Source organism: Drosophila yakuba, chromosome 3L (assembly GCF_016746365.2).
Source record: "Drosophila yakuba strain Tai18E2 chromosome 3L, Prin_Dyak_Tai18E2_2.1, whole genome shotgun sequence".
NCBI classification, from domain to species: domain Eukaryota; kingdom Metazoa; phylum Arthropoda; class Insecta; order Diptera; family Drosophilidae; genus Drosophila; species Drosophila yakuba.
In genome coordinates this window covers 19962832-19974869 of record NC_052529.2, presented here as the reverse complement: position 1 = coordinate 19974869, position 12038 = coordinate 19962832, and the positions used below count along the sequence as shown (strand labels likewise).

General features: G+C 44.7%; 1 protein-coding gene across 1 annotated transcript; it reads left to right on the top strand.

Annotated features, from left to right (window-relative positions):
• Positions 1-6727: 6727 nt before the first annotated feature.
• Positions 6728-10578, top strand: LOC6534757. The gene is made up of 3 exons (XM_002095396.3): positions 6728-6928; positions 6990-8019; positions 8267-10578. Exons 1-3 carry the CDS (start codon positions 6853-6855, stop codon positions 10419-10421), a joined length of 3261 nt encoding a protein of 1086 aa, XP_002095432.2. The 5' UTR covers positions 6728-6852; the 3' UTR covers positions 10422-10578.
• The last annotated feature ends 1460 nt before the right edge of the window (positions 10579-12038 follow it).

Sequence of the window (12038 nt, the reverse complement as noted above, 5' to 3'; positions counted from 1 at the left end):
ATATATTTTCCCTTTTGTGCATAATAAATCACACACTTTTTCTTTCGCTGCTTTGGCGTGGGAATTCGAAAAGCAGTGAAATAGATTCAATAATCAACGGAGAAACAAAGGCCTAATCAATTAAAGTCTCTTATCATTGCGGTGCATCAGCCAGCGCTAACGAATAATATTTTTTCGGTTGTTTCTCGGTCTCTTATTATTATTGAAAGTGTTTTGTTGGGCTCACGATATGCTTGTAAAACAAATCGAAATAGTGGAAGGGGACGAGAGAGAGCGAGAGATTCGATTTATAGGTACCCTATAGTAGATAAATACAATTTTCGGCGGTAATTTCCTATTTTTATTAACTATCAGTGGATGGGGGTGCGAGGGAGATTTGACTTATTGATCTGGAAAATTTAAATAATCCTAATATTGTACAATCATACATCCTATAAATTCCATAAAATATTGGGCAACAATACGCACACGGGGTATCAACTTTTTCGGGGATATTCGAAACGAGTTTTTGTTTGGCTGAAAATCCAATTACCGATCACTGACAGTTACGTCGAGTTTGTTGTGCTAATTTCAAGATGTGGAGGGTATCGGCGGGTCATCCGGGGTGGAAGGACATTCATCAATCAAGCCATGGCCGACAGTCCATGCAAAATTATATCATGTGTTAAAAGTTATGACGGATCATCGGAGGTGTAAAGTGTCGTTGGCACTGCCCTCCATCGATTTGGCTCTTCCTTTTATCGCTTTGTCTTTCTTTTTTCGCACAGCTTGAGTTTTTGGTAATACATCCACTTTTCCATCCATTACTCATCGCATTCAACGATCGGCGGAACAAAAAATAAATACGCCCAATCAAAGCGATCTTTCGACGCAAACAAAAGGATCGTTCGAGATTTTTATACAACGCTTTTTGATTCCCAATTGACAGGCGGCATACAAATCCCCCGATTGTTGTTATAAATTGGCTCAAAACCCATGCACAATGCACTCGGCCATCAATCATACAAGGCAACTTATACTGCCGCATATATATCTGATATGTTATAAATGTTTTCATTTCGGGCAGTTCGTTAAACCGAAGACTTCTCACCTCCGAGGGAAGGGCACTTCCACCTGCGGATCTCCTCGGATGTCCAATCTTTGAGATTCTTCGGGACTTAACCTTAATTGACTTGACGCAAGTTAAACTTTATCGGGCTGTGTCTATCTATCGTATTTTCTGCTGTCAAAGCTTAATATCTGTGCCTATCAATTGTTTTCGCATCTGAGTTATCTTTTTTAATTTCAAGCCCGGCTTTGCCCTCTGACCCGGGTCAAAGTTGAGAGTGTGCGAGTGTGAGTATGTGTGTGTATGGGTCTCCTTTTTTCCCCATGTCGCGTGTTTCATTAGAGGCGACAAACAAACACAGCCAGTCCGCAGATTTCCAGCAATGATCAGCCCGCAGACCTCTACTCGCAGTCGTAGTCTCCCATGCACAGAGACAAATTACAATGACTATAGCTTAATAAATAAAAAGTATTTTTTATTACCAAAAAGTCAGAAAAAGTACATAATAATGAACGGACCAAATTATATTTTTATTATATTCCAAGTGCCTACTACTATCACCTTCAGAATGGACTTTCTTTGAGTGCAGCACATAGCACACTGCATATTGTGACCTCAAAAACAACGAACGTGCGGTAAAAGCGTCGCCAACCTCAGAGAGCTCTAACCTGGCCAAAAGCAACACACACTCACACTCGCACACTCCCTGGGCCAAGAGTCTTGGTCCAGTCAGCTAGAGTAGCAGCATCACAGGCAGCAGACTTCTCCGCCTCCCAGTTTCATTTTTTTGTTTTTTTTTGCGACGTGCCACACCTGTTTCATGTAGTCAAGCTCTTCTCTGCCTAGGAACCGAACCAGCCATCCAGAACAACACCTGGAGAAAATTGTAGAACTTTGTGCAAGAGTGGTGCTATTAAATGGTATTTAAAAGGGTCAGAGGTGGAGCTTATGTTTTAAAATGAAAATGTTTTATGATATTTCAAGAAACAGTGATATATAGGTATATTCTTTTAATGCAGTTAACTGCTCCAGGACTTTTGTAGTGGGAGCACCATCCTTTTATTTTTCAGTGCAGCCAGCGCCTTGTGAGAATTTTTGTTTTTTTTGATGTGGTGGGGGTTGGGGGGCTGGACTTTGTAGGCAACAATTTTTTGGTCTCTAAACTGACCTTAGCCAGAGATCTGGCTTTGGGAGCTGCAAACGCATTTCTGATAATGATGGACTGTATTAACCGTTAGCCAAAGTTGAAGCCAGGCTGTTTCGGGCCAGGCCTTTACCACCATGCATGTGGCCATAACAACAACAACAAGCTGCGGCAATCAGTGGACATTTTAAGTTTTTCCAACCTCTCTGGTGGGAAATTGCTGGTCAGGGTTTCGCCGAAAAATGAGCACTAGAGAAATGAAAATAGGGGGAGCTAAATAAAAATGAACGGAAAAAACCTTTGACAGCTGAGGCTTTTACTCTCAGTCTTTAATGTCGCCTGTCCCTAAACAATTTGAACTTGTCAAGCGTAATCAGTTTTCCTTTCATTTAGTCTGACATTTACCGCCGCCAACGAAGCCGACTTTGACGCATGGCCATGTCATCAGCTCCCCAGCACTCCAGCACTCCAGCTCTCCAGCTCCTTGGCCATTCACGAGACACCAACGTGTCCGGCTTCTTGGCCAGAAACGCAGACGTGGACGTGGACGCAGCTCGGTGCAATTATCAAAAAGCGCGCAACTTTTCACACGCAGCCAGCCGATCGATCGCACTCGCATTGCTGGGATGCTGCAGTTTCTGTTGCAGTTTCAGTTGCAGTTGCAGTTGCAGTTGCTGTGACAGTTGGTGTCGGTACTAGCCAGATACACAAGTGCCACTAATTACGGCTCATTATAGTGACCAAAGTGTAACATGTTGTCAGCTCCGAGGACAAGCAGCAAATGTAATGGGAGAGTAGTAAATGGAGGTGCCAGTGCAGTGAGAATACTCTGCCAATCTGAAATGTTTGTATATCTCGTGATACTATAAGTATAAGTATAGACTTAATCTTATTTTGAAATACATCAAATTTGTGTTTTCCATTTGGATTGCTATTTAGTTTTCATACTTCATTCTGTTCACTGAGAGTTGTGAGGAAAACACTACGCCAACTGAAGAAATCTCTAAAAACGATAATATCATGAGAGGAAGAGGGTAACTTATAACACTTCTAATTGAGTTCCCACATTAGAAAACTCTTTTCTATTTATGGCCTTAGCATCTACTTCTTTAGTTTATCGTGTAACATTCATTCTAGAGGCTGGGGCAAGAGTAATCGCAAAGTTATCATACCCACACTCCCTGATTTCTTTTTCCTCTTCTACCTACGACTCGTGGCTCACACATGCGAATGGATGGATCGAAATCGAAGGTGCAGACGAGGTTGAAGTCAAAGTTGGAGGAGATATCCAAACACCTGACAGTTGGCTGTTGGCGCTAACGCCGCGTCTTCGTGTTATTTCTGCCAAGTGACCATTTTTGGGCAGCCAAGTTTCGTGTGAGTTGCGATCGAAAGTGCAGCGAACGCAATTCCCAACTATTTGTTTTGTATCTCAAAAATTCTACGGCGTATTGTTTCGAGAGCCTAACAATTAAGTTCTCGAAAAGACAGCCAACCTGTTTGGAATTTCGAAATTCATGGCGCAGCCAGGCCAAATGTCATTTTTGGACCCGGTCTCCCAAATTAGCTCCATTACAGAGTCCGTCCGATCCATCGATCTTGGCTGTGAAAACCATTTCAAGTGGTTTCAGCAGCCCAAAAACGCAAAATACAAACCCCTTGTACTGAGCGATACTCTCACTTGAGAATAACCCTAGAGTCGTTTGCTACACGAGTTGCCCAAATCACTTATGAAAATCGCTTGAGAAACCCTTGAAAGCCGACGACGATCAGAGTCGTTCAAAGTTCGTGTCAACATCATCAATTTTGATCAATATGTATGGTCTAATGCTCTCCCGCTCCATCAATAAAAATGCACAGTCGAGGACAGAAAAATAGTCATGTTGTCACGTTGTCAGAAAGGGAAGTATTTTCTGAGATGTAAAGGAGTATAACAATTATTGGATGTCTAGTTCTTAAATAATGTGTTTTGTATGTTACAATTGGTGTAAATTAAATCCGGATTCAAACAGATATGCACATAGATTATACAGACAGGTATGAGAAAATACTGATAAAAAGCTTTGTAGTTCTCTTTTAAATATTTAGAATCTAATTTTAAGTACACGGCCAAGAAAGTACTATTAAATTTATACACACTATTACTTCAACGCCAGTTGTCCATGTGTATCTTCCTCTCTCTATCTGCCATTTAAACGGCTCCTTTGCCTTCGGGGCCCGATCGTGTTTGAGTTCATCGCATTCGTCTCCGATCGTAGACTCGACAAAAATATGGAAAATTACAATTATTAGGCATTTGGCTTGTTTGTTTATTGGTAGGTGTATTGGGGTTATACGCTAAATGATACATCGATCGTTTGAATAGAGCGATCGAGCAAAACGATCCGCCGCGATCAGCGCGATCGTTCAATTGATTGCCCGCCCCGATCCGATCCAATGCGATGGCCAGCGGACAAGTGAAAATCTGTGGGCCAACTGGAAGATGAATGGAAATTGCTGCCTAAATGGCAGCGGACATGATCGAGCCGATCATCACTCCACCTCACCTCCTGGCATGATCACTTTCTTTTCGGACTGGCCGGGGAAAACGCCAAGTGGTGGTGACATGTGTTCGTATGGGAGACGGGTCGCCTCAACTCTTGACCCAGCTGCATAAGCAATTATGATCTTGATGATCCCCGGCGCTCTTGACTGGTGATGATCTTCATCATGATCAATGTCCGAGATCATCTGGAGCGCGGGGAGCTGGGGCTGGGATCTTGGGGGACTTCGTCTAGTTAAGTGACGCCCTAGGGCCGCACTCACTGGCGACCCTGTTTAAGTTTATAAAAACTCATTATAATGTCTTATAAATGCACTTGTATCAAGTGGGATTTCTTGATTGCCGTCTCCGTCTGTGGCACTGGCCTCTCCCTTCCCTTCCCCTTCCTTCTCATCCCATCCCATCCCATCATTCTTGCGCCTCAACACCCCCAACTTTGCTTTTGGCCAGAACTGAAGCTGCTCCTTTTCTTGGTCGCGCTCCCAACGGCACTTGGAAAAACTGAACTTGCCAAACTAAAAAGAAAATAAAACTGCGTTAGCTTTCTTCTCTACAAAGAACTCTTATTTATAAAAATGGTCATATGCCGAATTTTTAAATGCTGAAAAATATAGTGTATATATAGTATAATATATACTATACGCACTTTTTCCAGTGTACTCGCTGGGTGTCTGTCTTTTGAGTCTCTGCCTTGCTCTCCACTCGACTCGAGTTGAGTCGCCTTTACTCAACACTCGGTTCGGTTTGGGGTTTGGGGTTTGGGCTCCCATGCTCTCATGCTAGACACATAGTTCGCTCAAGATCATAACATGACCTTTTGACTGGCAGTGATTTCAACGCCCACGCGTATAAAACAGACCCAACAGCACCACCGCACCACTGTACCACTGCACCACCGAGGCAGAAAGCCAACAGGAAGGCAAAAGGCAACCACACCACACCGCAGCGATCTGGCTCTGTGGTCTGTATGTTTATGGAAAATGGGTTATGAGATATTTCTCTGGCCTTTATCTTTTGGCCATTTCTATTTTGACCATGGGAAATAAATTCTGTGAGCTCGGGTAGGTTGGTCGCCCCGCTAATCGAATGGACAGACCGGCATCTGAAAATCTGGGGAAGCCGAGGAAAGGCAACCACGAAGGACGTTCGTTCAGCATTTTACACCCACGCCAGCCCGAAGGTTAACTTGCAACTTGTTGCATTTCCTTATATGTGCGGTAATTGAACTCACGCGTGTGGGGATAGTCCACCCTTGATGCCTTGATGAAAAATCGATAGACCCCAAACCAACAGCACAACCCAGTCCAACCCAGCCCAGCCCCGACCTTCTGTCGACAGAGTCTTCCTTGTTTTCTTGGTTGTCCTTTTAATTCATACCAACGAACAGCAAATAGAGTGTGTATTTTTGGAACAAACATCGGGCACGCGATGATGGCTCCAGTGTCTGGCGCCCCACCACCCACATAACAAGTTTACCCAACTGCATTAACCCACTGAGAGAAGCGAGTGCAAGGACTTCACAACCCCCACACGATATCGGAAAAGGAAGGTTAAGTTGGGCTCGTAGCATTCGGGATACCTTAACATAACAATAAACCAATTGAATACAACAGGAGTAACTAGAATAAATTTTAGGCGACATTTGCAAACAATAATAAAAATAATTATATATTAAAATGTATAGGAAGTGAGCTAAGATTATTTAACAGCCGGAGAACAATGGTCAAATATTTGTATGACGCCTAAGTTTATAGCTTTTGCCTGCAGCGTACAATAATTACATAATAAAATATAATATTTAATATTTTGCACTCCAATATCTACTGGTTTTTGACTTACTGGTAGAGTTATATCTTTTTTGCGATACCCCATTAGTAAGGTAGGAAAATCGGCTTTGTTTATTGCTTGAATGGGGTTTGCTGTTGCCAGGACAACCCGTTGGCATTCCAATGCAAAACAAATCGAATTTCGGTTGTCGGAGCCCAGGGTTCGAAGGAATTTCAGTGAAGCTCCTGCACAGCCTTGGTGTGGTGCTTCACCGAGTGCTAGGACTCCAGCCGACCTTTGATATTTCGGCTTCTATATCTAGTCTGCGAATTGGAAGTGCAATGAACTGACATGATTACGGGACCGGAGTCCAGGCAAACGCACCGGTTGTTGGACTTGAAGAAGCAGCAATGGGCTAAGGAGAGAGGTGGGTCTACTAGTTTCCTTAAAATGTACTTAAAATGTAATTAAAAACATACTTTTCACAGAGGAAATAGCGCGCATGGATGAGATGTACCATCATCACCACACCTCGCACCACAAAATCGAACGCACCTCCATTCGCACCTACTACTCCAACCTGGATCTCAGCCAGACTTCGACCTCCAATCAAACTTCGAGTCACTCGCGACGAGCCCAGGGTCCGGATATGCAGATGATCCTGCGCCAGCCGGAGTATCGCCATGGCAATCAGGCCTATATGAATCAGTTGGAGCGCTACATCGACGATCTGGATGGAGAGGCCGATGCGGACTTTGAGGACGAGGATGAGTCCATGTATCGAAGGACCAGGAGGGGAAGCTATGCACCCGGAATGCCAGCTCGCCAGATGCAGAACCCTGCCCGCTATGCGGAACTAGTGCCCACATCTCTTCAAACTGCCAAGGGAAGAATGCAGAACTCCCGACAGGAGGCGCAGCAACATTTGAAGCAGCAGCACCAGCAACTCTTGCTGCAGCAACAGCAGCAGCAGCAACAGCAACGCCTGCGGAGTCCCAGTTTGCCAGCCATTAGACAGAGGGTGAGGCAGCAGGACTTCAAGACGGGGAAACCAACTGACATTGATCCCGGCAACGGGCCACATCGATTAAACAATCCCCCGGGCGGCGCTGGCAACCAAGATGGCGGAGGTGGCGGAGTCCAGGGGCCTCCTGGTTGCCAGGAGGAGGACACTTCCGGCTATCTGAGCGATACGCCCAAGAATCCCCACACCCCGGACATTTGGTTCAACGACGGGGCCAGTCAAATCGAGAGCATTAGTGGCATGGGCAGTGCCAGTGTCCTGGATGGCGGGAGTGTGGGCGCCGTGGGAGGGGGCGTGGCTGGGTGCAGACGCCTCCGCCGATCGATACAGGCGGGCACTTCAGGTGCACCAATTCCTGCGCCGATTCCCATGCCCTTGCCCCATCATCAACCGCCCCCGGGAAATCCGCTGGGTAAGATATACACCGTCAAGGGACGACGTGTGCCAGGGCAGGGATACGAGCCACTCGCCGCCGATGGATACATGGCCGATGGGTGAGTAACCAAGTGACCCAATCACACAAAATACACGCCGTAACAAACTGTAATTAACCATGAAAGAGTTTTGCTGGGTAACCAGCTTTGTTAATTTGTTTAACTATAAATGGGGAGTACTGTCTGTTGATTTAAAGTATTGCAGTTTTCTTATATCTTTGTTGATTTTTGTTTGACATACAAAACATAATTCATAATATATAAAAACCGTTTTCTTAAATGAAATACATTTATATCATGCCCATAGATACTGCTATATGCCTGCACCGCCGAGCTCATCGAACATGAGTATGAGCCGCGATGTCTCCACCTCGAACACCTACCAGGTGCACATAGGCAATCCGGAGCAGAATGATTTCTTTGTCCATGAGCAGCACGAAAGAGAGAGGGCTCGCTGGGCCAACTTTAATGGTGGAGCTGGTCATCAGGCACCGCAGCAGCCGCCAGGATGGCTGAGTCGCGGAATGCACGATCTTAAGGACAGTGAGGACGATGTGCAATCAATGCAGTCATCCTCCACCTACTTGAGGGGGCAGAATGCCCCTCTAGATGCTCATACACTGGCCGAAAGAATGGACAAAAGACGCAAGGCTGCGGAGTACCATAATGCCATCAAAAAGCAACTTCACGAACGGGAATTGATAAGGAAATGGGAACAGGAACGCCATCGGCAGGAGGAGCAGATCGAGGAGGAGCGCATCCGTAGGCAGAAGCAATTGGAGCAGGAACGTCTGGAATTTGAGAGAAGAACCCTCCTGGAACGCGAAGAGGCCCAGCAGAAGAAACAGCAAGTAATGCTGGATGCCATACAGAAAGCTGAAGTGGCTGCCAAGTTGGAGAAACAAAAGAAGCGAATGGTGCGCCAGCCATCTAAAGTTTCTCAAGAAACCGACGAGGAAGAGTCCGAGCTAATGAGAGTTCAATCCGTGGAGGAGGAGGAAGATGAGGAGGAAAAAGCTGGGCCAGATGAGCCACCGTTTCAAGAGGAAGAATCATCCAATACACCACGTGGTGCACCTCCAGTTATGACAGAGGAAAAAGTTTTGATAGGCACCCCCATCAACCTTCGACGCACCATCACGAAACCCATCAAACAGCCCAAGGATCCCAGAAAAGAGGAGACCAAAGAGGCTACTCAAACCAAGAGACAAGCCTCTTTCCTGGGCGAAGATAAGGAAAATGTGGCTCTGCTCATGCAACCAGCTACCCTTATTCCATTGCCCGTTACCAGCGATATTTTCGGGCTCCAAAATGCCATTGGCAACCTTCAGATAGCCACTTATTTTATGCAACAACCCATGCAGAAAGCACCACAGACACCGGGCTGCTATTCGAAAGCCACGATGACTCATCGCACAGATACCTCCATTTACACCGAGGATGGTTACCAGGCGGAAAAGGAGGAGGATCCACTAACGACTGCAAGATCTGGAAGAACGGATTTGGTGACCGCCAGTGGGTGCTTCTCCCCAGATTCACTGGAGGTAGATGTGTCTCCAGCTTTAGTACCCGAAACAGATAAACTGGCATTGATACCTCTGAAGACACCTCTTCAACTAGGGAATTCGAATAGTTCAGACGACAGAGACGAACATAGTCATGAGGTGGGTCACCAAGCGGATGTGGAGACCCAAACGGAGTTGCCCCTCAATTGCGATCTCTGCTTGTTCCACGATAACTTCTACAAGGTGTTGCTCAAACGGGAGGTTTCCACCACCACCACCACCCAGACATCGAAATCTCAGACCCAACCCGCAAAGGAATCAACTGCTGAAAAAGATCATGAGACCACAACCACTACAACCACCACCACAACAACCACATTTAAGGCTAAGAGTAAGGACAAGGACAAAGACAAGAATTTGAAAAAGAACTTAATCAAAGATAAGGACGCCAATAAGATGGATGATCGGCCCAAGTGGGGCGTCAATCGTCCGGTGGTCCAGTATGTGAAAGCCAGTGATCGGGATCCATTTTGCCTGAGAAAGAAGAAAAACCACCCGAGCACCGCCAAGCCACCCAGATCCTTGTCAATGGACTCCCGCTTGGATAGTGTGGCTCTCCCCGAAGATCGGCTAATAAATATCACCGGAGGACCTCCATCTGCAGCGGGTGAACAAGAAGAGGAGGGCTTCCTTCTCAAAGCCCGCAATGTCTGCACCGAAATTTTACCCATTAAGACCGATGACAAGGGCCGGATTTTCCTCAATTTTCGCGAGGCCAGCGCCATAATGAACGAGGATGAGATAAAGGACAAGCTGCGACAGAAGTACTTTAATTTTGGCAGGATCCTTCCCAGAAGAAGCTGGGCCTCGGCCACCCAGCACGCACTGCCCTTTAGTGCGGTCACCACTGCTCCTCCACAAGGTACAGTGGGAGTAGGTGACTTGGCGGATGATTGAGATCTCTTTGTAATTTTTATGTGACGAGGAATCTTTTACAACGCATTCATTTACTACTAGAACGACTGTAAACCATTTATGTAAAACCTTTCAAATATAAACATTTGTATTGCAAGCACCGAAACCTAATTTTTTTTGGCTAAGGAGGTGTAGTAAGATTTTTCAAATTTCAACTCTAATAACTATAATAATATTAATAAATAAACGCATTTTTGAAAATATTATGAGGGGTTATAGTGGGCGTGACAAGGTTCTGAAACAAACTTGCACATCATAGACCTCACTAGAATCAACTATCTAGATTTTATCGTTGCCGAGATCTCGATGTTCAACGGACTGAAAGAAAGCCAGATCGACTCGACTAGTAATTCTGATCAGGACGAATATCGTATACCCTATACTTAGCTGGTAACGGGTACAAGCATACTTCTCCTTTATTGAAAAGTATAACTGTGCCTTTTGATAATTAATTAAAACTTGTAAAAAGACAAATACGTTTTCAAAGCTGCTAAGATAAGGTGATTTTAAAGGTGTAATGACTTCTTTACCATACTACAAGCTAAGCTACTTGTTCTACTGAAATTCCCAGTCCGTGAGAAAGGACTCCTTGTTTGTCTCGGATTTTTCGGCTGCCTAGATGCGGATTCCTCGTCAGGCTTTCAACCAGGTCTATTAGCAACATTGTTGCCGGGTCTTAACGCTCTGAAAGCCACAAATCACGCAAATGCTGCCACATTGTTCACGGCGAGCTGCTGAGCTTTGCGTTGCTGATTTTTGGCCAGATCTGTGGCTATAAGTATCTTAAGCTGGGGGTCGGAGTCTGTTACACTTTCACAGAACTCAAAATGTCGTATTTCACGCATTTTTACGAGCGTTCGCGTAAATTTATGCGAAAAATCATAAATAACCTGGGCATAGCTGCCTTTCGGGTTCATCGAGTCCTCGGCAAACAAATTTTTATTTGCCTCAAGGGGCGTTCGCTTCGGTTTCTGCCAGTGTTTTGTTTTCCCTTTTCAGCAAGTGGGCGCTGCATATTTCTGTTAATTAACGCATTTGTGCGTTGTGTAACTATGAGATATCTTTTGGCATTTGTTTTTGTGCTCCGAACTCCACACGTAACAACAATACAGCCATTGAGGAATTAATTGCATGCCTTTCTGCGCGTTCTCTGGCTCCCAAATCCACCGAAACTGAGCCAAGGCGAGGTCGCCCCCGTGCCTCCCCTTTTCCACCTTCTTTTATTTGACCACCCCTCGAAGCGCAACTACAACAACAAGTTCAATGCCTCGGAATTAAAATTGACCTTAGGTCGTGGGCTTTTTTACACACTTGATGGAAAAAGCTATTTTTAACTTCATTGGACGGTTCTAGGCTGCCACTTCTGTGTTAAATATATATTTTAAAAAATAACAATTTTGCTTCTAAAAAGAAATAATATGTGAAATATAATATTCTTCTAAAAATTCATTAAAATAAGAAGTATTAAAAATACTATAAAAAGTATTATTCTGTTGTATTCATAGAAAATGTAAATCTCTATTCCTTAAAAATATGTAATTAGTGGTGGGATTAGATTTATCTATATTCATCAGTATTAATTAATATTAATAAATACTT